This window comes from Fusarium redolens (genome assembly GCF_020744475.1).
Source record: "Fusarium redolens strain MPI-CAGE-AT-0023 chromosome Unknown BKA55scaffold_1, whole genome shotgun sequence".
Taxonomy (NCBI): Eukaryota; Fungi; Ascomycota; class Sordariomycetes; order Hypocreales; family Nectriaceae; genus Fusarium; species Fusarium redolens.
The window spans coordinates 3,760,142-3,785,024 of NW_025763664.1; the positions used below are offsets into that span (position 1 = coordinate 3,760,142).

The 24,883-nt window shown below is 48.3% G+C and overlaps 8 protein-coding genes across 8 annotated transcripts; 6 read left to right on the forward strand and 2 right to left on the reverse strand.

Moving 5' to 3' along the window:
- The first annotated feature begins 158 nt into the window (after positions 1-158).
- BKA55DRAFT_550823 (PITH domain-containing protein) lies at positions 159-1,799 on the forward strand. Its single transcript, XM_046191307.1, has 3 exons — positions 159-283; positions 420-976; positions 1,037-1,799. The coding sequence occupies exons 1-3, from the start codon at positions 199-201 to the stop codon at positions 1,370-1,372; spliced, it is 978 nt and encodes a 325-aa protein (XP_046056952.1). The 5' UTR covers positions 159-198; the 3' UTR covers positions 1,373-1,799.
- Positions 1,800-2,613: 814 nt separating this feature from the next.
- On the forward strand, positions 2,614-3,519 carry BKA55DRAFT_532794 (uncharacterized protein; the record flags this gene model as incomplete). The annotated part of the gene is made up of 1 exon (XM_046189387.1): positions 2,614-3,519. The coding sequence occupies one exon, from the start codon at positions 2,614-2,616 to the stop codon at positions 3,517-3,519; it is 906 nt and encodes a 301-aa protein (XP_046056953.1).
- Positions 3,520-5,415: 1,896 nt separating this feature from the next.
- Positions 5,416-6,978, forward strand: BKA55DRAFT_497336 (Clr5 domain-containing protein; the record flags this gene model as incomplete). Its single annotated transcript, XM_046186461.1, has 2 exons — positions 5,416-5,627; positions 5,688-6,978. 2 exons carry the CDS (start codon positions 5,416-5,418, stop codon positions 6,976-6,978), a joined length of 1,503 nt encoding a protein of 500 aa, XP_046056954.1.
- A 398-nt stretch (positions 6,979-7,376) lies between these two features.
- On the forward strand, positions 7,377-8,529 carry BKA55DRAFT_550828 (DnaJ domain-containing protein). The gene is made up of 3 exons (XM_046191308.1): positions 7,377-7,531; positions 7,601-7,661; positions 7,719-8,529. The coding sequence occupies exons 1-3, from the start codon at positions 7,504-7,506 to the stop codon at positions 8,326-8,328; spliced, it is 699 nt and encodes a 232-aa protein (XP_046056955.1). The 5' UTR covers positions 7,377-7,503; the 3' UTR covers positions 8,329-8,529.
- Positions 8,530-9,404: 875 nt separating this feature from the next.
- BKA55DRAFT_550832 (uncharacterized protein) lies at positions 9,405-11,030 on the reverse strand. The gene is made up of 5 exons (XM_046191309.1): positions 10,792-11,030; positions 10,711-10,719; positions 10,560-10,631; positions 10,203-10,508; positions 9,405-10,149 (listed from the first exon to the last, which is right to left on the reverse strand). The coding sequence occupies exons 1-5, from the start codon at positions 10,813-10,815 to the stop codon at positions 9,886-9,888; spliced, it is 675 nt and encodes a 224-aa protein (XP_046056956.1). The 5' UTR covers positions 10,816-11,030; the 3' UTR covers positions 9,405-9,885.
- Positions 11,031-11,810, forward strand: BKA55DRAFT_631458 (ribosomal protein L5 domain-containing protein; the record flags this gene model as incomplete). Its single annotated transcript, XM_046196953.1, has 3 exons — positions 11,031-11,317; positions 11,376-11,458; positions 11,517-11,810. The coding sequence occupies exons 1-3, from the start codon at positions 11,173-11,175 to the stop codon at positions 11,808-11,810; spliced, it is 522 nt and encodes a 173-aa protein (XP_046056957.1). The 5' UTR covers positions 11,031-11,172.
- A 1,504-nt stretch (positions 11,811-13,314) lies between these two features.
- On the forward strand, positions 13,315-16,249 carry BKA55DRAFT_588684 (P-loop containing nucleoside triphosphate hydrolase protein; the record flags this gene model as incomplete). The annotated part of the gene is made up of 9 exons (XM_046194832.1): positions 13,315-13,329; positions 13,649-13,894; positions 14,118-14,275; positions 14,423-14,479; positions 14,542-14,662; positions 14,718-15,195; positions 15,371-15,879; positions 15,936-15,973; positions 16,024-16,249. The coding sequence occupies 9 exons, from the start codon at positions 13,315-13,317 to the stop codon at positions 16,247-16,249; spliced, it is 1,848 nt and encodes a 615-aa protein (XP_046056958.1).
- A 4,772-nt stretch (positions 16,250-21,021) lies between these two features.
- On the reverse strand, positions 21,022-21,679 carry BKA55DRAFT_37113 (uncharacterized protein). The gene has a single exon (XM_046185896.1). The coding sequence runs from the start codon at positions 21,587-21,589 to the stop codon at positions 21,239-21,241; it is 351 nt and encodes a 116-aa protein (XP_046056959.1). The 5' UTR covers positions 21,590-21,679; the 3' UTR covers positions 21,022-21,238.
- Between the last annotated feature and the right edge of the window lie 3,204 nt (positions 21,680-24,883).

Genomic DNA, 24,883 nt, shown 5'->3' on the forward strand with positions numbered 1-24,883 from the left:
GACATCTATCCTAAATGATAAAAAGACTTGGGGTAAGCTTAGTATAATTTTAGTGGACCTTAGACTAGTTATTTTTGGCACCTTGCTGCTAGGTCAGAAGTTTTCTTGCTCCCTGAGGGGGGCTCAACCTTTCGGTTCCTGATTGTCTCTACCACACCGTCATACCTCGTCAACCTTAACCATCACAAGCCATCCATCATGTCGCAGAATTCAGTCGTCACTATAGACTCGAAGGGTCAATTCGACTTGATCCTCAGGTCATCACGCATAGTCATTGCTGACTGTAAGTAACTTCTTTCAATTTCCTATTACGATCCTTGCGGTAGTTCTGGAGATACCCCGCCATCCCAGCTGCGTTGCGACCTGCCTTTGCCTTCTCGCAAATGATGATAGAAGCTAACAAATGACTCTTCTTTAAGTTTACGCCGATTGGTCTGACTCTTCCAACCAGATCGCTCCTATCTACGAAAGATTCGCCAAAGACGTAACGCAGCCGAATCTCATCACGTTGGTCAAGGTTAACAGCGACAACCAACTAGAGCTCTCGCAAGAATACAAGATTACAGACCTGCCAACCTTCATCGTTTTCGCAGATGGAAAGCAGGTCGACCAGGTCCAGGGGGCCGATCCTCAGAAACTTAAGGATACGCTCATGAAAATACCAGCCTTGGCTGCGTCACTCAATGAGAAGACCGCCAGAGAAAACGCTGGCTCAGCCAGCAGTGGTCCCAGCTGGAAGGGTATGGAAGCTCCACGAGGCTACAACGACATCACCGACCAAATAGAGCTCCGTGATTTGGAGGTCCTTAACGCTGATGAGGGCGCCGGGACTGTTCGAGTTCTCTTCGACAGTTCCAAGCCAAGCGGTCTCGGTAACGGCAAGGGAACCTCCAAGGACTACGTGCAGAGCGGTGCAGATGACCAGCTGCTTTTGTACATCCCTTTCCAGTCCATTGTCAAACTTCACACTCTCCAAGTCAGTTTATTGGTCTTTCATGTTGCACCCGGTCTGACACTGACTAACCACGTGTAACAGCTCACTTCCCTCCCTCCCAAGGACGACGAAGATGTGATGAGGCCCGGCAACATTCACCTGTACATCAACCGCACTCATAACCTCGACTTCAATGAAGCCGACGATACCGAGCCAACACAGGCTATCGAGATCTCACCCGAGGATTGGAACGAGGAAGGAACAGTGAGCCTAAGCTTGCGATATGTGAAGTTCCAGAAGATATCGAGTCTTGTGATCTACGTTCAGCAGGGTGAGGGTGATGGAGAGACTGTTCGTCTCGACAGGGTGAGACTCATTGGAGAAGCTGGAGCCAAGCGCGAGATGGGCAAGCTTCAGAAGGTGGGAGACGATGAGTAAGACTTCTCTCATGGGAGTCCTGTGGTTCATAATGGAATCTCGGCGCAATTTCCATGTGCTCTAGCATGCATCGACAGGGAACAGGTAATAGGAGTTTAGGAGCAAAAGGCGATCCAAAAGACCGTCCACAGTCAGAGAATAGACAGTTTTTAACTCCCAAACGTTGTACAGCTCTGCGATTGCTGATTCTAGCATCTCAAACTTCCATAATCGAACAACTGAGACAAGTCTTACATATGTCACGAGATACAAAGATTTTGATATGTCCTGCCTCCCAACCACGACTAAGGTGTGTGAAAACACCAAAACCAGACGATGGTAGGGCGGGCCTGCAATTATGATTGATCTGGGGCATAACTGACGCTGCGATTACATCCACGGAAACAAGGATTCGAGCAACACGGGTATAAAAATTTCATGTTATGCCAGCCGCACGAAGAAGAAAAGAAGAAAAGAAAAGCTTTGCTTCAACAACGCGTTCGAGATTTTAAGCCGCCGAATCTGAGCATGGTCCGTGCGGGTTTGACCTGGTTAAAAAATAATCCGGTCTCCGGGCAAATCAGCTCTAGGGTAGCAGAACACAAAGGGTGATTCTAATACAGGGTGAATGATGCGTGCCATATCGACATATGGACGTGTGATCCTGACACATTCCATATGATTCGATTGGTGTGCATATAACTTCCTTCAATAGAGTGCGCAAATGCTCGCTAGACAGGGTCGATCTCTTTGTTGTTGGGCTCGATGATATCAATCAACCTCTTTTCATGAGCTCATGATGAGGATATACCAGCTGCTACGTCCACGTCATATCATGATGAGAATTCCATGGTCATCATGCCGATGACCGGAAATCCGTGGGAATAAACACCCTAAGATTCGGCGCCATGATTACTTCCATGTATTGTCCGTCATCATCAACTGATTCGCGCGGACACGGGATGGAACCCCGCGATTCGTGCAAAAACGACCCTTTAAGCTTCGTGATCTGCCACTTGGTGTACGTTATGCCACACATCAACCGAGCCGGAATATTCGAGCCACATGAAGCTTGTCGAAAAGCGCCGCTACAGATCATGGGGTGATTAAAGTGCGGCACCAGCTTCAACTCTCCTCTAGCATCATGAGAACTCTCGTCACTCGTACGCCTACGACTCACAAGCAAGTCCATTTCTTGAAGCCTGCGGGGTTAAAACGAGGAAACTGTCTGTACTAGCCTGCGGTGGGGAAGATCATCCGCCATGGGCTTTGTTGCTTTCAACAAACTACCAGCCGAGATTCGATCTATGGTCTGGGCATACGCCCTACCAGAGCCTCGAGTATACGAGATTCTTGACACGCCATTTTCAACGCTCAAGACCCCGGCCTCTACAGGGCTCATGTTCTCCAGCAGCTCGCATGATGCTCCCCCTGTACTGGCAGCCGTATGCAAAGAGTCCCGTGCCTTCGTGCTTCGTCGCTACAGGCCGCTAACACTCTCCGACACAATCAAATACATCGACCCAAACCGAGACATAATTCTGCTTCAGCCCTACCTCCTGATCAAACGGCTATTGAGGACTCTGCACTCTCTCGCAGAGGTGGACTTCATGAAGAGAGACCTGCGCCAAGTGGCATTTGGGACATCCTATGGGTTCAGTACTGGTATCTACCACCCCATACTAAGCGGGAGAGTATCGAAGAACAATACGAAAACGCTTGTAAAAAAGCTCGCAAGGTTCTCCAAATTAGGGAAAGTTTTATTTGTTGTTCATGAGGAATTCAAGTGTGTCAACTCAAAACCCCACAGAGCGGAGTCGCAACTTGAGCTGCAGCTTTTATCCAGCAGCTTCGTGAAGTCCCAAGAAGATGACCAGCCACGGACTGCTTGGCGTTTTCATCGGAACGAGATACAATATTATCCTCTTCACGTTGAGGAGTTGGAAGAGGACGAGCCTGACATAGAAAAATCCGTGTCAGATGGTGAGGATGACGACGTGGAGCTGAACCGTAAGCCGACGAACGATGATTGGAGACGATTCAGAAGACGCTTCCTGAAAGCTGTATATTCAACGCTGATGAAGGAGCTACGAGAAAAGCCAAGACAAGAGCACCTTCCTTTCCTGATTGAAGGCGCAAGTCTCTCATGGAGATACGAAGCATCATAAACGGAATTTCCCAGCGCCACGAGATCATCACCAGGATATCACGACTCAAGCGTTGGAGTTGCGCCCGTTACAACAACGGTAAATGTCGATCATTCGGGGCTATTTGAGTCTGGAGCCAAGGGAGCGCCAAGGAAGCGTCATTGTGTTGACACTATCTGGAGCACTGCCATCTTAGTTGCTTCGATTTGTGTGTGTGTGTGCGGAACAACACAACAACTAATGGCGGTAGATACCCGCACCCACAGACACGTTCTCGACCGGGCTCTGCAGTGATTTGGGCCATCCCTAACCTCTTGTGGTCCCAGTACGCGCGCCCTGCATTGGCGTCAAGGCTGCATGAGTTAAAAGAGCCTCTGGCAAGTTCCGAGCGAAAAGCTTGGTATTCGGTAGTGGTTGTTGGTGGCGCTCGGCATACGGATGCACAGACTAGCGGTTCAATTATGGGAATTGTCTGAGTGCGGTGTTTTCGAGAAGGGACTGTCCCTATTATGGAAGTTTTGAGAGGACATACAAAACAAGTTTGTCTCATTACCCCTCGGTAGATGCTATACCACATCCTGATCGGGAGTCCGCAGCGAATATGATTGGCCGAGCTACGAATGTACTATCTTTTTGCATGGATTGCTTCATGAATTGCCAATAAGAGTTAAGGCTCAAGACGTTGCTGTACCCAAGCAGTAGAGTTTCTAACGCATAAAATATGTTGGCATTTACTCTACGAAATGAGACGCCTACTCCTCACACTTCTGAGGTATACCAGCCAGAGAACTCTCATTGAATATTTCCATCCTTGGATGTTTTCTAGAAGAGGACCCTTGAACAACAAGGACAAACTTCAATGGCCAGCGAAGCTAGCCGGCATTGGCTTTCGGTAAGGTCACCGAGCTGGGACTCACCCTTGTCGAAGCGCTTGACTTTAATTGGATTAAATTTACGGTGTGCTCGGACTTATCGATATCTGTCATCGAAGAAGTGGATTTAAGCTCATCAAAACGTGCAGTAGTAACCTCAGTTGACCACTTAAACGATGACGTCTCTCAGCCAACTTCACTAGGCTCATCTCAAAGATGCAGGTTTCTTTGCAGTACATACACGAATAACCACCATAGTCACACATCTCCAAAACTCGACTTCGCCTAATATGCCCCCATTAAACGATAACGAGCTTGTTTTGACACCAAATGGCAGAATGACCTTGGTATCATCGACAGTGGCTTGAGCACGGTTGCATTGGCAGCAATAGCTAATATCGCCGTGGTCCGACAATGTTCGGGGCGTATACTAATGAGGTCATCACCATTGTCATTCACGCAACTATAGCTGCAAAACTTGCGTTGTTGCAAACACCTGGGCAGAATCTGTGGGTCGCTGTGTGTCAGAAAATCTACATGTTACATATTCCTCCTCAAACGGAAAAGGAGGCTGGGCGGATTTAATATGATCGGTGGTGAGGCTGTCAACTTTGACACCATTTCTGCAGCTCGCACCAGGAACAAGCAGAAAATCCACTGCATTCGAGACCAAAAACACGCAAAATAGACTCCCGACCATATCCGGAACCAGCCTAGGCCATGCCCAATATGCAGGGAACTAAGTCATCCAATCAGATTGAACCGGCGCCGAACCCTTCTCAACGGGTTCATATGCCGGGCATCAAAGACTAAAGACCACGGAGGAGGCGCCTTTGACAAGTTAAGTTCCCGTTCGCCATGCACAATCAACGGTCCGGCATGTCGTTGCCGATACATTACCGTGAGGCTCTATGCGGAGGTTGTTGTGCTTTCTATTACCACCACTATTGTCAATACTAACGTTCCTGTTGCCGTGCAAACTGAGCAACTCCCACTGGGCTTGCTGACCCCCCTGGCTCTCCACTGTTGTATCATATCCCACTTCATGATAGAATATCATGTCGTCTCTCCTGCCAGTCTTGGCCCCCGGCTTCCGGGCTGTCCGCCGGCGGTAGATGACAGGACTTACACAAAGGAGCACACAGAGGAGGAGTGGGAGAGGATGCGCGACGTCATCAGGAAGCTATATATTCAGGACAATCGCAAGCTGAACGAGACTATGGCAATCCTTCAGGCCAGGTATAGTTTCGCGGCAACGTGAGTGGGATACACGCATGTGGTACCAGCAAGGTCCAAAAGCTGATTCGTCTTTCAAAGAGAGCAGATGTTCAAGAAGCGTTTAAAGAAATGGGGCTTAAGAAAACGTACATATCGGAAAGGCCAACCTGGCTCTGCAGCTTACACTCCTCTGAATACTACTGAATGTTCTGGGACGAGTACATTTGACGAACAAAGCTCATCCTCATCCTCAGCTTCTCCAGAGGAACACCAAGATGAACCAACTACGTCTATGGCTCTTATACAGCCATCAAATACTGGCCCCTACTCTGATTTGGAACAGGTTCTCGGCGGCGTCTTCAACTGGAGTCAATCCAAACTAGAAATATTTCCTGTCATGTCAGATCCTATGTCAGAATATCTAGCAACCCCAAACTCCCCCCCTATCCGAGACAGTCGTACAATGTACCGCATTTTCGAGCTCGTTTTCGACCTTTGGTTTCACGGAAAGGGTGATCTTGCTGGTATGGCTGCACGAAGAGGGTTTTACGTGCTTGAATTTGTGTTGAGCGATGATCACCCCGACCTTATCTGGCATGTGCTAGATACAATCTACGATATGGTGGACCGAGGCCATCTTCGACTTTTGGGCCTTTTCTTGGATCATGCTACAATTCTCGCGAAACGACAGCTGCCTGCTCAACATCCGCTCCTCCTTATTCTCCAACAGCTCCGTAACTGCGATTATCAATCAGATGAGGGGAGGAAATACTTGTGTCATCTGTTGCGCCAAGCCTGGCTACGGAATGTTAATCTCTTGGGCCAACATATCGAAACGTCGGATGCCCATCGACTCTGGCTTTACGAACAACTAATTTGGGATGGGAGAACACGCCTACGTAGGGAAAGCGAACTTGGGAAGCGGCAAGATGCGATGTATCAAGCCCTAGAAAGGATGGCTGGAGCACAGAGTCAGACCTCATCTGCAATCGATGCGGATCAGTTACGAGTCGAAGCACTGCGACTTGAGTTTACACAGATGGATGTTGGTGACAAGAAGAAGGCTGAGGAGCTAGCCATCAATTTACTCGATCTTACCAGAACCGAACAAGGACCCAGATCCAACGATCGATTTCACGCATACGCATGCAAGATGTTGGCTCGAGTACAGGAATCGAGGCAGGAATGGGACACGGCCGAACAGAACCTACGGCATGCCATTTCTAAAAGAGAGGTAGCGCACGGTGCGAACAATAACCTACGAGTCATCCGCGATATGTGGGTGTTAGCAGCGCATTATCAGAAAGCTGGGCGACAAGCAGACGCCGACGAGATCACAGCTGATGCGTTATCGAGAGCCCAGAGATACTTGGAACAGGATGTCGAATAATCAAGATCATCAATGCACCATTCAGGAGTTATGTGTACAAAATGGGGTGGTTCGGAACAAAGCTATTAGGTTTTGGGCGTCATGGCAGAAGATACAGGGGGCGTTGAGAATTGGCATATGATTCATTCATGAGTAATTTCCACGGCAGTTACTCAGCGAGTATTGTTTCTGGTTTGTCACGAAAGAAAAGGACAGCGATGATTAGGAGTACCTGTTATCTTCCTTTGAGAAGACATTAGTTGGAGTTCTAGTTTGAGATACCCAACGTTCCATGAAGCGAATTGAAGTTGAAGAAGTTGATTTGATTGGATCGCCACATTGACGCAGGCACCGCCACAATGACGTTGACACTTCCGCGCTGGGATAGTTGTGAGGGCCTAGTATCAATAACACTCGCAATGCAGACCAACCTACCACCTGCAACTTGGCATATCCTCGTAAAGAAAATTGTAGACCTTTCGTTCGTTAGAATCGACTCCAATTTTATTGTCTTTTGTAACAATCTTTCTATTACATGAACTCATCATGACTGCTGGAGCTCCCCCGAACTACTGTAAGCTGCGATCATGACCCCACTACATGTGAATGCGCCAGAGTGACAACTGACAAGAACTTCATGTAGATGCCATTCTCGAGGTCTCTGATACTGCGACCACTCAGCAAATCCGAGATGCTTACAAGCGGTATGTCACTTTTTCTTTGTAGTTTCGACTCGCGACACCACTAACCTCGATGTTCAGCGCTGCTCTAAAGACGCACCCTGACCGCGTCTCTAATGACTCCCCAGAGCGAGCCGAACGGACACGAAAGTTCCAGCTCGTCAACGACGCCTATTACACCCTCTCTGAACCTGTACGCCGTCGCGAGTACGATGCTCAGCGCAAACTCTTCAACACCAGCACCCCTTCAGACCCCTTCGAGGACGTTCCTGAGACGGAAACTGAGGGTGGCGCTGCGCCGCGACAGAGCCCTTACTCCTGGGCATGGAACTTCTTCACCAACCAAGGCCAAGCCCCTGCTCAAGATCGCGAGCAAACCGAGGATACGCAGTTTAGTGATGTCTTCGAGGAGATGATGCGCGAGGAGGGCATGGCCGAGGGCAGGGACAACCACCCCACGGGCAAGTTCTGGAGTATGGTGGGTGGTGTCAGCGGCGGCGCTCTAGGGTTCATCGTAGCCAATGTGCCAGGTCTTGTCGCAGGAGCCGTTGCGGGGAACAGACTGGGAGCTGTCCGCGATGCAAAGGGTAAGAGTGTGTACGCTGTGTTTCAGGAGCTTCCCCAGGACGACAAGTCAAGGCTGCTCAGCCAGTTGGCGGCCAAGGTCTTCAGTCACGCTGTGGGTATTTAAAGTCGAAAACTTGGAACGGTTCAAGGCTGGGTTTATTGGGCGCTCTTGGAGTTGGGTCAGTATCGGCAAACACACGGATTTCAATGAGCCGGTGGAAGTTAGTACCTAAGTAGTTTCTCTGGAATACACGCATAGCAATCAATAAGTATAGATTCGGTGCGCGTTTCCAATACGTCTTAACGAGACTCGTTTCATATCGCGCAAATCGTCAATCTTATCGGTTTTCGGACTTGAAGGAACACGATTTCTCTGGCAGAGATATCTTACCATGTGGCTTATGTTATCCAGAATTTGCTTCGATCAACAGCAACTCAATCCCGCCGTATGCCAATGACAACCAAAGAGATAATGAACACTCATTTTGGACCATAATTTCAGCCGTTTGATCGCTTTTCACGACGTAGGGTTTTGTTTAAACAGAAGCATCAAACCCAGTTGCTTAGCTCTCTGCCAACCTCTGGGCTAGCAAAGGGTCCTGAGAACATCGAAGTTTGAAGCGTCAGCACGCACGGCACTTTTCTGACTGAACTGATGTCAGGTAACACTACTGTCTAAGACCACAGACTGATAAGCTCCAAAACCGAATCTGCTCAGCAGGAAAACGGGACCTACTTGTCAATTTCCTGGTTTTGCGGAAGTGGTGGCAGGGGATGAGATTTAAAGGAAAATATCCCGCACTCATCATCAGATAGTCAAATAATTTTAAGGGCAAGAAAAGTATCAAGAAGCTAAGATACTTGAATCTTGTTATAAACTTGATAGTTCTTGTTATAATGCTCATTCAGACCTGCTGTATGGAAAGCCTGACATCTTAATGACCATCAACCATAATTCCTCTTTGGGAAAAATTCAGATGAACAAGAGGAGATACATTGCTTCCTTGAAGTCTCTGCTATTTATTTTGAACACGGATGACTTTGAGTTACTTCCTCTATCCCTCGTTCTAGATGGAGCGGTTGCATATATCGTATTGTCCGGAACAAGAAATGGCTCTGGTTCGCGACCCATCTTTAGACAAAGCGGTGCTCATCTCATGATAAGGGTTTATAATTCTAGCACCCCAGCGAAATTCTGGAGTCGACCTTCACGGCATTCACAGACCAGCAAAGTTAAGTGGTTCAGATCTCTTTCGAGTCTTTGAAGACTCAAGCTTAGGTAAACAAATGTCGGGGAAAAACAGACCAGCAAAGGATTTCGCTCAAGATTGTCCACATTCTTTTGACACAATATATACTGTGGTAGTTTGACAACACCAACTCATAATCTTGGAGCGGCCTATTACCCTATAAAACAAATCACTTCTATTCCAATGCACCATCATGCGCCTCAAGTGCTCCGTAAAACGTCTTGGCAAGCTAGTTAACATTGATGGAGGACGGTAAAGTGCCATGAAGAAATTCACATACATTTTTGTGCCAAGCTCATAATCCCAACATTTATTCCAACCACGGCGTCTTGGTTCGACGAGCAGATAAGACGTTCTCAGTCTTGGTTACGATATCGAAGCCTCCTCTCAGGCTATTAAAATTTGCCCGAAGTAACCAGTGCCTACATAACCTATCTTCGGGGAGGAGGCTGGAATCCAGGCGGTGGGGGACCACCAGGGTTGAACCCGGGAGGAGGGAACTGAGCGCCTCCAGGGAAGCCAGCTGGAGGAGGAAAGTTTCCAGGGAAGCCAGGAGGAGGGGCTTGGAGACGGTTAGAAACTTTTCGAGGGTATCGGGACCTTTTGAACTTACCACCACGGCCGGGAAAACCAGGAGCACCAGGGAAACCAGGAAAACCAGGCGGGGGAGCACCACCAACGCCAGCAGCAGGACCCTAATAAGGATTAGCAATCAATCAAATAACTTCAGGGAAAAAGAAACACATACAGCGAGGGAGGGAGGGGCAGCTCCTCGGCCAGCAGGACGAGCAACACCAGGCCCAGCAGCCAAGGCAGAAGGAATTCCACCAGGAGCACTCTTGCCTAGTCGAGCACTAGGATCGGCGGGAGGAGGCGACTCCACGGAGAGGGAGATAATATGAGCGCCTCGAACGATCGTGAGGCCAAGAGTTCGCTTCTCCTCAGACTCGACGGTCTGGGTAGCTGAACCGCTTGCGCCAGGGGCAGAGGGCTTGTTTTGCTTGCGCTTCACGCGTCGAAATTCTTCCGTGTCCGCAAGTACAAGGTTCATGTGCTAAATTCTAGTCAGCCTTGATCTCAACAATGATGGCAGGAGATGTTGTACCTTATCAAAAGCAAGCATCTGACCGGTCATTGCCCTTCCATCATTAAGAGTAACCCGCATCCGCCAGTTGATCTGTTCCGTCCAAGTCAGCTTTATTGAACCATCGAAAAGGTGTGTTATTGGAATCGCATGCGCGTTGGGGTATACGTACGTAACCGGCCTGCGAGAGAGAACTGGTTAGCATATGGACATCAAGCAGCTCAAGACGCGTAAGAGTAGGGGTAAGACGAACCATCTTTCCTTGTTTGTTCGACATTTTGGCGGTATTCTGAGAGCGTGCTGGAGCAGTTTCTCTGTGTTTCAAAAATTGATGTTAGACCGCGGTGTATTTGCGCGCGATCGTAACAACCTTCAATGCCTGGAGCTCTGAAGATGAGTTATGAGGTCCAAAATCTGCGGAGCCTGATGCGGAAGGCTGAAAGGTACACCGACAAAGTACCATTTCAGCGCTAGACCACTTTGGATTAGTACCCGCCCCACTTGGCGCACCGACTCGCTTGAGGGCAGAGAAACCCTCTAAACAATTGCAAGCTCACAAAAATCTGAAAAATTACTCTTGCAACCTTCGCGATCTTCGACAACTTCATCACCAGGTCGACTAATAACAGCAGCCATGGCTTCCGAGAAGGCAAACAACCCCATGCGGGAGCTGAAGATTCAGAAGCTCGTTCTGAACATCTCCGTCGGAGAGTCTGGTGACAGACTTACCCGTGCCGCCAAGGTGCTGGAGCAGCTTTCTGGTCAGACCCCCGTCTACAGTAAGTTGCCCAATTTTGAATATGGTGATGCAATTCCATCTGACTGAATTTTTCAAAGGCAAGGCCCGTTACACCGTCCGAACTTTCGGTATCCGACGTAACGAAAAGATTGCTGTCCACGTCACCGTCCGAGGCCCCAAGGTAAATCCACACATGAATTTTGGAAATGGTAAAGTGTGGAGATGCTAACATCCAAAAGGCCGAGGAGATTCTTGAGCGTGGTCTCAAGGTCAAGGAGTACGAGCTCCGCAAGCGCAACTTCTCCGAGACTGGCAACTTCGGCTTCGGTATCAGCGAGCACATCGATCTCGGTATCAAGTACGACCCCTCTATCGGTATCTACGGCATGGACTTCTACTGCTGCATGACCCGACCTGGTGAGCGCGTCACCCGCCGCCGCCGAACCAAGACCCGCATCGGTGCCAGCCACCGCATCAAGCGCGAGGAGACCGTCAAGTGGTTCAAGTCTCGCTTCGACGGCATTGTTCGATAAACGGTTGGAAAAAAAATGGTTGTTTGAATTTACGGATGGTCACGGCGAACATTAAGGGGAAAACTCACATGGGACATGTATTTTCTGTTGCCTTTGCTGCATCAGCTTGACTTGAAATTTTCAGTCGAGCCACGGCCTGAGAGACCGACCGGCGCTCTGCCGGCTTTCCGATATTCACTATGAATGTGACATTGCCATCAATCGTCAGATCACTGGTACTTTGTCTACTTGGCCTCTCGTCTGTTTACGTCTACGCGAGACGTCATAAACATGTCCTTCGGGGACTTTGGTGTATCACTTCTTGTGTCCTTGATATTTTCTCCTCTTTGGAGGAATGCCACTGCTCCTGACCAACGTGTGACTGTTATAATTCTGAATTATTGCTTGCTTGTGATGTTACATCTCTACAGATTGATAGCTGCTTGTCAACGTGTCGTCACCGGCCAGCTTGTTTGTAACTCGAACAGAGCTCTGATGCTTTCGAAATCAACACCGCATGATGTGAGGGTTATTTGGCCTTGAGTTATCAAACCTGGGTGCGAAAAGGTCAACTCTGTGCGCCAAGCATTCACAACCGTTCCTTGTCAACCGATTTAGGTTATCATCTTCTCACAGCAGGTGGGCAGGCAACTATCTCTTGCGATACGGTTTTCAAGGTATTGGCTCTCAATTTCAAAGATCATTCTGTTTCGTATATAGAAGAGATCAATATCATGGTCTTTCTCCGGGTGCCTAAAAAAGTACCATAGCCGCCCATGGGAGGTACACAATCTCGAGGCCTTAATCCTGAGAGACAACGAGGCTGAGGTAAGTTTAGTATAAGCTTGGGACACTCTGTGACTGTTTGTTCTTGGGCGCCCTAATTCAAGGTACGAATCCATCTTACACTTGGAAAGCTGTACAGAAAGAAGAGCCAATATAGCTTTCATGGGTCAATTGTCCTATTGTGGATGCACCCCAGATTAACGGTATCTGATATCTCGGGGCACATGGGACCTCCGTCAACAAAAACCAATTAATGTGGAAGACCACAAGAAACAAGGCTTCGAAGGCCCTCACAAATGAGCTTTGAGATGGAAAATCTTCGGCGCAAGGCTACGAGATAATAAGCTTGCTCCAGTTATCAGCCACTAGAGCTTGTGATTGATCAATTGACGGGCAAAGGTTTGGCTTGACTTATTGACCTTGCCTCTGGTTCTCCAGCACTCGTTGTGCTGTTTAATTTGTTGCTCCATAGCTGGGCCAGGGGCAAGAAACCGTAGGACCTCGATCCTAAGTGACAAAAAGACTTAGGTAAATTAGTAAGAACTTAGGAAGGCTTTTTGATGAGTTTATTTGGGTTCCTGCGTCAAGGTCTGAAGTTTTCTTGTTCCCCAAGGCCGGGCCAGTGCAAGGCTCCACAACGAAAACCACAGCTTGATGGATCAAAGCTCTATGAAGCATCCCCCTGGTCTTGTACAACTGACTTGAACCTTTTGCAACCGCATATCTCAGGCACTAACTTATGGCACTTACCCGGGTAATACCGATCATTCGGCGGTACGGGAGTTGTCTGAGATGAAAGAAGTTGACTAGTGAGCACAATGGGGGTTATTGGAGTTTCAGAGATTTAAGATCTGATCAATTGGTGACACAGAAAGAGAGATAGTAACAATTGGCGATCTCAATCTTTTCCGCTCTCTTATCGATCTCACAGATTCTGTCGAACGTCAGCTCGGTGGGCGAAATGAAGCTCCGAAATTCAAGCGGGTGGAAAAACAAGCTAAGAAATTGTTAAGGCTGCTTCGGAATATCCAGGCAAAACCGCGCACTGAATCGTGATTGGGCCACCGGAGCAGCTGAACCCCACTCTATCCCTCAGACAGACTCTGCTCTCCATCACCATCCTCCTCAAAAATCTCCATTTGCTCTCCTGTAAAGGCAGCACCGCACTCCCCAATCTCCCCTCCTCCCAATTGCACCCGGCTGCAATTGCTCTCCTTTCATCTCCAAACCTCCCGTATACCTCTAATATGTTCCGGAACGCCCTTCGACAGTCGACGCGCGCCGTCGGCGCTGTCTCTGCTGCTGGCAGGGTCGCCGCGGTAAGTCAAAACGTGCTCTCCCGAGCCCCCGAATCGACAATGCCATCGACCAGCGCCCCTAAATATCGTGCATCCATCGACAACCCATCGAAAGAGCTCAATTGAGTAGTTGGATTATGCTTTTCAGTCTCGCATGAGCTTTTTTGAGCTATTTGGGGCCGCTGTCGCCGCTGACCGGTCGAGGACTTTTTCGGGCTTCGGCTAACTTGTTTTTCACCACCAGGTCCGAAATGCCGCACCCGCCTCCATCAACGCTGCCCGATTCTACGCCTCCGACGCCAAGGCCACTCCTACTGAGGTTTCTTCCATCCTTGAGCAGCGAATCCGCGGTGTTCAGGAGGAGTCCGGTCTCGCTGAGACTGGCCGTGTCCTCTCCGTCGGGTATGTGGATCTCTACTGGGAGCAACCGGAGCAAGGCGCAGGTGGTGCATGATGATCTCAAACAACAACACCACACCGCTGCCAATAGCCCGGACGCTCAGGAACGACTCAATTGATATGCAGCTGATACTAATACTCAACTTACAGTGATGGTATCGCCCGTGTTCACGGCATGGCCAACGTTCAGGCTGAGGAGCTTGTCGAGTACGTACTGAGCAAAATATGGACCAGTTCCGTCATGCATCATGAAGCTAACTATGTAACAGGTTCGCTTCCGGTGTTAAGGGAATGTGCATGAACCTCGAGGCCGGCCAGGTCGGTGTTGTGTTGTTCGGTTCTGATCGTCTCGTCAAGGAGGGTGAGACTGTCAAGCGTACCGGCGAGATTGTAAGCTTGCTTGAATATCCTGGACTATTCAGTTTGAATCTAACACAATACCAAGGTTGATGTCCCCGTCGGCCCTGAGATGCTCGGCCGTGTCGTCGACGCTCTCGGTAACCCCATTGACGGCAAGGGCCCTATCAACACCAAGGAGAAGCGCCGTGCTCAGCTCAAGGCCCCCGGTATTTTGCCCCGAAAGTCCGTCAACGAGCCCGTCCAGACTGGTCTCAAGTCCATCGACGCCATGGTTCCCATCGGCCGAGGTCAGCGTGAGTTGATCATTGGTGACCGTCAGACCGGTAAGACTGCCGTTGGTCTTGACACCATCCTCAACCAGAAGCGATGGAACGATGGCCAGGATGAGAAGAAGAAGCTCTACTGTATCTACGTCGCCGTCGGTCAGAAGCGATCCACCGTTGCTCAGCTTGTCAAGACTCTCGAGGAGAACGACGCCATGAAGTACTCCATTGTCGTTGCTGCTACCGCCTCTGAGGCCGCTCCTCTTCAGTACCTCGCTCCTTTCACTGGTGCCTCCATCGGTAAGTTTATGGCTCCTTCCCTCCTGGGTCATAGGAACATTTTTCAGTCGAACATCCACCACGCACCCATCAGATTCACATCAACATTTCATGAATTCTCAAATGCTTTGTTCTCTTCAGCGTCGACTTGTTTTCTTCAATGCTTATTAAACTCCATTACTGACAAGAAATTTAGGTGAGTGGTTCCGTGATAATGGCAAGCACTCTCTCGTCATCTACGACGATCTTTCCAAGCAGGCTGTCGCTTACCGACAGATGTCTCTGCTTCTCCGACGTCCCCCTGGACGTGAGGCTTACCCCGGTGACGTTTTCTACCTGCACTCTCGTCTGCTCGAGCGTGCCGCCAAGATGAACGACAAGCTTGGTGGTGGTTCCATGACTGCCCTTCCCGTCATTGAGACCCAGGGTGGTGATGTTTCTGCCTACATTCCTACCAACGTCATTTCCATCACTGATGGTCAGATCTTCTTGGAGGCTGAGCTGTTCTACAAGGGTGTCCGACCTGCCATCAACGTCGGTCTTTCCGTCTCTCGTGTCGGTTCCGCTGCCCAGCTCAAGGCCATGAAGCAGGTTGCTGGTTCCCTGAAGCTTTTCTTGGCCCAGTATCGTGAGGTTGCTGCCTTCGCACAGTTCGGATCCGATCTCGATGCCGCTACCAAGCAGACCCTCAACCGTGGTGAGCGTGTAAGTTGAATATATCTCCGCACAACATGACAAGGAAGAAACTAATCATTTTCCAGCTTACTGAGCTACTCAAGCAAAGACAATATAGCCCCATGTTGGATTGCCCGTCCTCGCAGCTGTGTTCTGATGCTAATTTTTTGATAGGGCTGTTAACGAGATGGTTCCTCTCATCTTCGCTGGTGTCAACGGTCACCTCGACACCGTCCCCGTCAACAAGATTCTCCAGTGGGAGTCTGACTTCCTTGCTCACCTCAAGACTAACGAGTCTGAGCTCCTTGCTACCATTGACAAGGAGGGTGCTATCTCCAAGGACACCGAGACCAAGCTCCGTGACGTCACCCAGTCCTTCGTCAAGAGCTTCCTCGGTTAAATATAATCAAAAGCAACTTACGCGGAGAATAACGGGGGCCTTTGGGGATGTCGCTGTCTATACCGAATATTTGTTGTCGCTTTTCTCTCTTGAGGCGGAGGGAACATGTCGAGAGGTCGCGCCTGAATGGAGCGACGGGAATGAGATGAGGGAGATTCTCCTGTAGCATCGTCACATGTAAAATAGAGCTTAAAACTCAATCAATGTCCTCTATTCTTTTTGTTCTCCAGATTTGCAAGCTAATTATGCCTACCCGAACCTCATACGCAGACCTGAAACCCAAATCGATGTGGAATTGAACCTCACTCCAATCGCCATATTTGATCGCAAACTTTGACGCGACCATGCCTCGGGTTGCAAGGAGACTAAACATGTTTCTGTTGATCTATGTAAACGTCAGGCTCCTGTTGTTATCTGCAAACGCTTCCATAAGTTAACTTTACAAATTCTCTCCCTCGTATCTAATTGATCTTAAAATGCCCCCCACCTGCCTTCTTCGCACAGAGTCTTCTGCCCGCTACCAGCTGTCCTCTCCGTACCTTACGTGACCGGGGAATCGACTATATATACCTCTTCTCTTCACGATTCAAGATCCCTTTCTTCTTCCTACATACACTCCTATCTTTGCTCGTCACAACTGACTCTGGACCTACGCTGCTGAGGCTGGATACCTCAAATGCAGCACAATAAAAAAATATATTGTCAGGCAACATTACCAACAAATACAAGCCCTATCCACCAATTGATATTAACTGCATCGAAACATATAATATCGGGAAACGTCATATCTCTCTTCACCGCCTCAAGATTATGAGCAACTACTTGCCGGGGTTGGTCATCTACGTGATATAGGTCACTGCTGCCTATTTAAAAGTGAGGCACTCGTCCTTTTCATCTGCGAATGCTTCAACAAAAACGCTGAAGAGGGACACCATCAACAAGCCAACGCTGGATAGGCTATATACGGACAACGTAATGTGTAGCATTTTGATCCCCCAAACGTATGGTACATGTATCCCAGTGACTGCGTTCGTGGTCGAGTCGATTGACGACTAAGTCAAAGAGACTAGGTTTCTTACCCTTCGGAAGAAGTAGAAGAATCATGACCCAGGTAAAGCTTAGTGGAAAGGGTGATGGGCGAGGGTTCGGAATAATTATCAACGACAGATGCAAATAGTATCGACAACGATATCTGCTATATACTAACTTTAGAGATAGTAACTTTTACAAATGATATTACGGCCCATACTGAGAGCAAATTAGATCAGTAAAATGCCAGCAATGGCCCTTTTTGCTCTACAGCCTCTTGTATATACAGCTCTAGCCAGTGATTTGAAGCTTGATGTACTTCTGCTTGATGGTCTACAGATACATCGTCGCAGATAGTCCAGTTGCAACTCTCTTGTTGGAGTATACACAGGCCTCGTTTCTGCCAGCGTTGAAAGGAATGGCCACTGTCGTCTCCATAATAATGTGACACGGTATTATATGTCTTTTTGTTGGTTCAAGAGAGGCGTCGAAGAAGACGATTGCGTCGCCTATGTTGCTTCCACGTTCCAGCTGGCTGATTAATTGGTGTGCTATGATGAAGTCCCCGAAGGAGAGACATATCGTCACAACAGTTACCAGCGTCGCTTCATGGCCAAGTAGATCGATCACTCTATATGTTGTACGTCGTCACAGATGATCCAGTTATAGCTTTGACCGGTTATCTCGACCTAATGCCCTTCTTTTCGGAAGCTCTTTTCAGATTTACCCTCAATTGGACTCGCTATTCGACTGCTTTATCTTTGACTTCGTTATCATTTCCGTCAACTTCTCGAATCGCTTGGCTGGGCACTCTGATCGCGAGCGGTTACCGGCATAATTGAATGATGAGATTGAGAAATCTTTCCATAGTCAAGCCGTTGCAGTCCCTGCCGTCTTGTATAGCATGCCAGTCTCTCTTGTTGAACTACATTTGAGTGCTGATGTTACTGCTGGTGTCGTTCAAGATAAACGGCCCCTACCGTCTCTTGAGTATGGCGATATATCCTCATATATCTTTTTACTAGTTTCATGGCGGCGTTGTAGAGATTACCAGTGTCGCTTTATGCTTCAACTAGTTGATCAACTTGTAGAACACTATTGCCGTCGGTCTAGACAATTTCGGTCTTTTCGTGGGAAATCATATCGATGTTGTCGTGGGGAATCTGTTCGGTCTTGACTGGAATGTTCCTTTGCCATACTTCAGAAACGGCATCGACCTCCGGATTCTCTAGGACTAAAAGTGCTACTTATTTGGAACCCATTTGCTGTTGTACAGTTTTCTTCGAGCTTCCGCTCGTCGTAACCCTCTCTACGAGACCAAGAGAGCACAGCCATTGCTTTCCCCTGGTGGCATTCACGCTATCATATCTAAACCGCTCTTGTAATGTTATTTAATAGTCTTTTGGGGGGGGGGTCAAGTCTGTTGTGCTGCTTCAGCGTCCGCTATTTGTTATTCACCCCTGCTGAAGACCTATACCCTCTATGAGGAGCCAACAGCCCAGATTCTCATCCTTGTATTGATGCTTAATGATACTGTTGTAGTATAGTATCTCTATTATTCTCTAGCAAGTTTCCACTAAGTAAGACCAAAATGCAAACTGATGATCTTCTTGGTTTTGTTTCTCATTGTCTAATCTGCGGATACATGCTAATGTGTTTATTAGCTCTTATAAATAACCAGACGGTTTCTGAACTTTCCGATATATGAGAAATAATATTAAAAATAAGATTTAACAGTAAATAAGATACCATTATTTAATGTTTAATAAACATACCAAGTCAAGTTGTCCCGGCTTCTTGGGTACCCTGGACTTGATGTTCGATAGCTTATTTATATCTGATTCAATATGAAGCTTTCTCAGATTTAGATGGTTTAGACCTATAAAACTTGCTATAGCCTCGTTATGCAACAAGATCTGTCAAAGAAAGGGGAATTGTACGGGCGATTTCAGGAAGATTGGTCAACCTGAAAAGCAACGGATGACACTCCTAATAGTTCCAAACATGCACTATGTGCTCCCGACACCATATATACGAACCTCCTTTAGATAGGGTAGCCTTGTGGCTCTCACAATGGTCCCCAACGCAGTTCCCCAGTGAATGCAATGCTTCATCTGGTCAATAATAGTGAGTCAATATCGTCTCGTACACAATGGATTGATATGATCATCTATCCAAACCCCGGAAGATCCCAACCACCGAGTTCGAGGACCGGAAAAGCTGCCAGCACGCAAGAGCAGCAAATCAAGGAACAAAAGTAAACACAAATATTGCAGAGCCAAGCCAGCGGTGCATCCGACGTCAAACTTGACAGTCAACAACACATCTGGCAATGTCTCAAGCTGTGGCGCTCCGGGTTCCTGCGGCAGCGAGGATACTGCAGGAGTAGAGTGTCTAGGCCGTCGTCGTTCTTGCGACAACAACAAGAGACAACAAGGATGCATCATGTATGCATATGCGAGGCATTGCATACCCTCAAGGAACTGTTGGTCGAGAGACCAGGCTCTTACAGTAGCGTATGCGTATGTTTATCTGTGCTTTTGTTGAGTTTTTCGTGCCGTTGCCACTCCCGCCTCGCGTGGCCGGACCAGATCCGCGTGGATAACGGCGGAACGGATTGATACGTGCCGTGTTATTGGGGCTTGTGGAGTGGAGATTGTCGGGGCTTGATGTGAGGGAGAAAGATGGAGCTCAGTCGCTATTTATTTCTGTCCTTTACCTTTCTGGAAGCATGCATGAAGCAAGGGAGGGAAGATGAAGGATTTTCTTCCGCGCATATACACGAGGACAAGAGGGATTTGCCGAGACTCGGACAAGCCGCGTATCGGAGCAAAACTGGAGAAGTTTGAACTTTGTCTGCTCCAACAAGGACTCTCTCTTACATGTTTTTGAGTCAACTTACTAAATTTGCATCTCGCCCTTACTATCTGGGACTGTAAGGTAACCTGTCTGATATAACGCCGCATAGGCACATATATAGATGCAGCTGCCGGAACTGGGTTACATTGCTGTATCGGTCAGATTCTGGGCTCCCATCAATCTGGCATTTCCTTTCTGTCGGGCCTGTCACTGTTCTGCAAAGAAACAGCCCTTTCCAAGATCCAGCACACGGCTCTGCTTTGGACAGGCATTCCCTTACCAGTCAGTTGGATAGTCATCCCCAATCAAAGGAAGACTTTGGGAACTGACGAAGTGAAGCAACGCAAGCCCGTGTCACACAAAGATGGTTTGCAGTGTTAAGTAACACTCCCGCAAGTTGCCGTAGGCCGCTGATGAAGTGGTTCCATCAAGGTGGCCACAGACATGATACATGACAATATGAAGTGAGATGATCAGCCAAAGCCAAGTTTCACTATCCAAGGAGTTCTCATCTATGCTCTATGCACTCTGTGAAATGTCTTGCATTTTGAGGTAGCTGCCCCAACTGTTCCGTAATATCAAGAACAAAAAGCACCAATACCGTGGATAGCCAATCATTGTAGTTCGTGCGTGCTGTCGATGTTTCGTTCAGTCTGGTCAACTGCATAAAGAACGCAGGAAGGAAACCATTGCCTAGTCAAGCCTCTCCCTATTAAACAACACATTGAAGGAGTTTCGGGCTAGTATGTTTATAATCTTGTTTGCCCATCGTGCGCCTGAACCCATTGCTTCTGAGTCTTACAACAGGCAGTGGCAAGCCTCCAAGAGGTCTGACAAGCTGAACACAACTTAAGAATAGGATGGGTAGGACAGAAATCCAGTGCCATCAAGGGGACGACAGAATAGACGAAAACCGACTATCATAAAATTTAAGTTTAGTCCAGACATATTATCAGAGGCAAGGGCAAGCATAAGGGATTATGAAGGGAGCGTGAATAAGTTGGACGCTGTGCACAAAACTCCTTTTTTGCCACTCATGACCGAGCCGGCTAACCACTCTGCCACTGACTTCTGTGAAACCTAAAAAGTTTGAGTGAGACACTATGCATCTTTCTCAAGAAGCTGGCTGTTACTTGTCGCTTGTCTTTGTGAGCGACTCAGGCTCGTATGACCCAAAAAGCAAGGGGTAGTCTTGTCAATAAGACCGGATGTCATTGGCGGGGTAAGCACGACTCGGATCCGGCCATTGAGGTCTTTGATTGACGGAGGCGAGTCCTGAAAAAGCCTAGCAGAGACGCCAACCAAGGCAGAGGAAGTGAGATCTGATGGGAGATCTGTCATAACAGACGCAAGAAAATATGAGTTTCTCTCACAAAAGGTCGCGAGCCTGCTAGGATCGTCGTTTCCGTAGGTAGAGAGTTGGTGAGCTTCTAACTTTCTCTCACGATACATAGCTTCTGATTGGTCAGGCAGCCATGAGCCTCGAATTGCACATACCTGGGGTTATGCTTACGAAAGCTAGTATCATGTGATTTTCACACGTTTGATTGGGAACATCTGCCGCAGTTCATTACGTCGACAACTGCAGGCTTCTTTGTCTGATGCAGCACCTGTTGACAAGGGTAAATGAAGCTAGGAAGGAGCATCTTTCTTACTTGAGGATAAGATGCTATGATCCGAGGTGTACGGCCTGACAACCATGACAGGCGGGGAAGCCCCATGCACTCCGCCACCAAAGAGGGCCAATGAACAGAGATGAGAGAGACAAAAGAAGCAATATGGACCCCACCCTTCCAGGGTCCCTGTGAACAAAGAGACAAGGGCTCGCCGAGAGCCATCGTTTTTGAAGTTGAAGTTGACTCCATTAGAGCTTACAATTGACGGAAGGTCCGTAATGATTGCCAGGAAGGGTGGTATTTGACTCTTTGTACGGAGTACGCAGAAAGTGTTTGGTCTTACCTTCATACCAGCCTTGTGTTTCGAACAAACTCGAACATTGGGTTGCAACCAGGAGCCCTTTTGGGGAACCAGTGATGGGGGACTCTTGCTCGTCCGCCAATGGCTTGTCGAAAGCTCGCCCAGTTGCCCTCATGAGGGAACATATTTTACCGCTGTAAGTAAGATATTTCGTCTGCTCAGGACTATCAAGAAGAAGAAAAAGGTTTAGGGAGCGGAGCTCATGATATGCTAAAGTGTCCACCCTGGCTCTGACCCTGGCTTCCACCAGATCCTGATGCTCGTCTGAGACACGAACCGTATGTGTGCCTGTGCGTAATCTTGGCCTCGGCAAACTCGTAGGACAATAGACGAAAGAGTAACGCTCATGGCTACATGTAACTGGAAGTCAAAGCAATGAGCCAATAGATGTGGCTGCAACTCGGTAAAAGGTGGACAGCAATGAATTTCGAGACATCAATTGAAGGAGTGCCATGAGGCTCACGATAGTATCACCCAAAGGTTCAGTGACAAACCTAATTGCAGAGCGTCAACAGAATTGTCGCCGTATTTTTGATATCCACACGTAACTAGAAAACCACAACTCTTTACGGAGTGATGGGTTACGGTGTTATACCCGGCTATGCAAGGAATTTCCGTTAGTTCCTTAGACGGGTACAGAAATCATGATATCTGCCTCGAGCCAAGGGCTGTTTGGGACACCATTTTCATGAGAAATGCCTCGCTCGCAGCGCCGCACTTTTAACAGAATTGTCTAGGGTGCAAAGGGTCTTGCGATGGGCCCTAAGCTGATAGACTCCGCCCTCGACAACAGAGTTCTTCGTGTCTAATACGATAAGAAGCAACAGATTCATCGCGCGTGCCGGGACTCGATTTACCCTTGATGGAAGTGATCTGCTCTTGCTGATAACCCTCACGTCTTGGAGCTTCCCGCGGCATACAAAGATTCAGCTTGACAGGCCATCATCTTTTCAGCCGCTTCTGTATCAATAACAAACAAGGCAAATTTGCGAATAATTCCACTTGAGAGACAAAAGATGCCAGTGGAGATTTGCATATGACTAGAAGCAGACATTTTGCCTGCGAGACCGGAATGTTGGCATATTACCTAGCTAGCCAGATTTTTGTCAGAATCGCATGTGAGTAGCGACGACAACGCTAGGAAGAGCTTGGTTCACTCCAACGGGAAGAAAAAGCAAACCATCCACCGTTGGCCCAGGATGCTGTACCGTATCGTGGGGGAAAACAAGCCGCGGTCTGGTCTCTCGGGGAGAGATCAAGGAGCCGCGCTCCTTGCAGCGACTAAATCGATGGCCCTTGTTAGTTCGCACCGGCAGTGGTGTCGCTTTCCCATAACATATACTAACATTATCACAGCGCAACAAACCCAGGCCTTCTGGTCTACGGAGTGATGGATCAGGTTTTTAGATGTGTGGTGACATCAATGACAGAGCTTATGATTCGTCGGATAGGGAAAGGTACCCAGATGGCGAGCAAGTCAATTGCCGTGTCAAGACGATCGAGTCGCAGAAAGGCAGGGGTGAAGAAGAGGCTTGGGTCAGATATAGGTGACAAGGATAGAGAATAACATTCTCTTCGAGTATCGCCATTGTTTGCTTATGCTCAAACTTGACTTTTCTCTCTTCTCATGAGTAAGCAAAATATCGTAGGGATATCTCTGGAGTATTCGAAACTGGGCAGAGTGTGGCTATTCTGCGGGCACTCGGACAAGCATGTCTCTCGCAAATGTCTCTGCTGCGCGTGTGCCCGTTTCTATTCTTTAAGGAAAAAGAAACTACAAGCAACTCTCAATGGATGCATCCAGGCGTTATTGAGGAGTTCTTAACAGGACTAGCCCAGGTTTGCAAGGGTACTGGGGTGCTGAAGTTGAAGGGAGTTCGTGCCCTAGGGAGAATCTGGAGGGAGTGCAGGGGAGTGGCGTCAGCTATGGGTGTGCTCAACCGCTCCAAGTGGGGCCGACAAGGGCGCCGGCATCCCTATCCCTGCTCCCGCAGCAGCCACAAACGTTTTACCCTCCAACGTCCTATCGTTGGAGCTGGTCATTCCTTACTGAGTGATGCTTAAAGTCTCCCTTAGGCCCAGAGTTGTTTTCTTTGACGGATGATGGTAGAAGTAAAGGTCGTTCCTGTTGTTTGAAATCATTAAAATTACAACATACTTGACCTTGTTTATTCATTTCATCTCTGACTGCTCATTTGCATTACCGGCAGTCGTAGTGGGAGAGCTACGGTTCGTCCTTGGTGGTTCTTGCCTTGTACAACACAAACCCAACCTCAGGTTCCTTCCCTCTCTTCACTCGCTCCGTTACACCTGCTGTGCAACCTTCCTCGCATCTTACCGAATTGCATTTCTTTCCTCTCACACCTCACACAGAACCATCTTATTTCCTTTTCTTCATTTACAGCTTGCAATATCAACATTGAGATCGCTTGGTACAAGGACAGGAGCACACTATTCCACTGTTGCGAAGGCCCTAGGGCTCTACACTGTTGCAACTCACAACACAACCCAGAGCAACAAGGACGAGTACAGGATAGTACAACATCAAGCTCGACAGAAACCTACCCATTCCGTGCCTGACGCTCCCGAATCATATCAAACTTCAATCCAGTTGTTCTTCGAAAAACAAACCACATCGAACTAACGTCTCGAAGAGCACGTAGCTCTGCATTGGGATCCCAACTCGTTGCGTCCGCCCTTGTGGCCCTGAAATATTCTGCTTCCTGCCATCCTCCCTTCGTCACTGTTTGATACAGTCACACCCGAATC

Coding starts and splice junctions, on each gene's coding strand:
- BKA55DRAFT_550832 (XM_046191309.1), bottom strand. CDS start 10,815: ATGTCGAACAAACAAGGAAAGATG. Junction 10,509..10,559: donor AGATGCTTGCTTTTGATAAG/GTACAACATCTC, acceptor ACTAGAATTTAG/CACATGAACCTTGTACTTGC. Junction 10,150..10,202: donor CTGCCCCTCCCTCCCTCGCT/GTATGTGTTTCT, acceptor AATCCTTATTAG/GGTCCTGCTGCTGGCGTTGG.
- BKA55DRAFT_37113 (XM_046185896.1), bottom strand. CDS start 21,589: ATGTATCGTGAGAGAAAGTTAGAAGCTCACCAACTCTCTACCTACGGA.
- BKA55DRAFT_550823 (XM_046191307.1), top strand. CDS start 199: ATGTCGCAGAATTCAGTCGTCACTATAGACTCGAAGGGTCAATTCGAC. Junction 284..419: donor ACGCATAGTCATTGCTGACT/GTAAGTAACTTC, acceptor CTCTTCTTTAAG/TTTACGCCGATTGGTCTGAC. Junction 977..1,036: donor TCAAACTTCACACTCTCCAA/GTCAGTTTATTG, acceptor CACGTGTAACAG/CTCACTTCCCTCCCTCCCAA.
- BKA55DRAFT_550828 (XM_046191308.1), top strand. CDS start 7,504: ATGACTGCTGGAGCTCCCCCGAACTACT. Junction 7,532..7,600: donor TGGAGCTCCCCCGAACTACT/GTAAGCTGCGAT, acceptor AACTTCATGTAG/ATGCCATTCTCGAGGTCTCT. Junction 7,662..7,718: donor ATCCGAGATGCTTACAAGCG/GTATGTCACTTT, acceptor CTCGATGTTCAG/CGCTGCTCTAAAGACGCACC.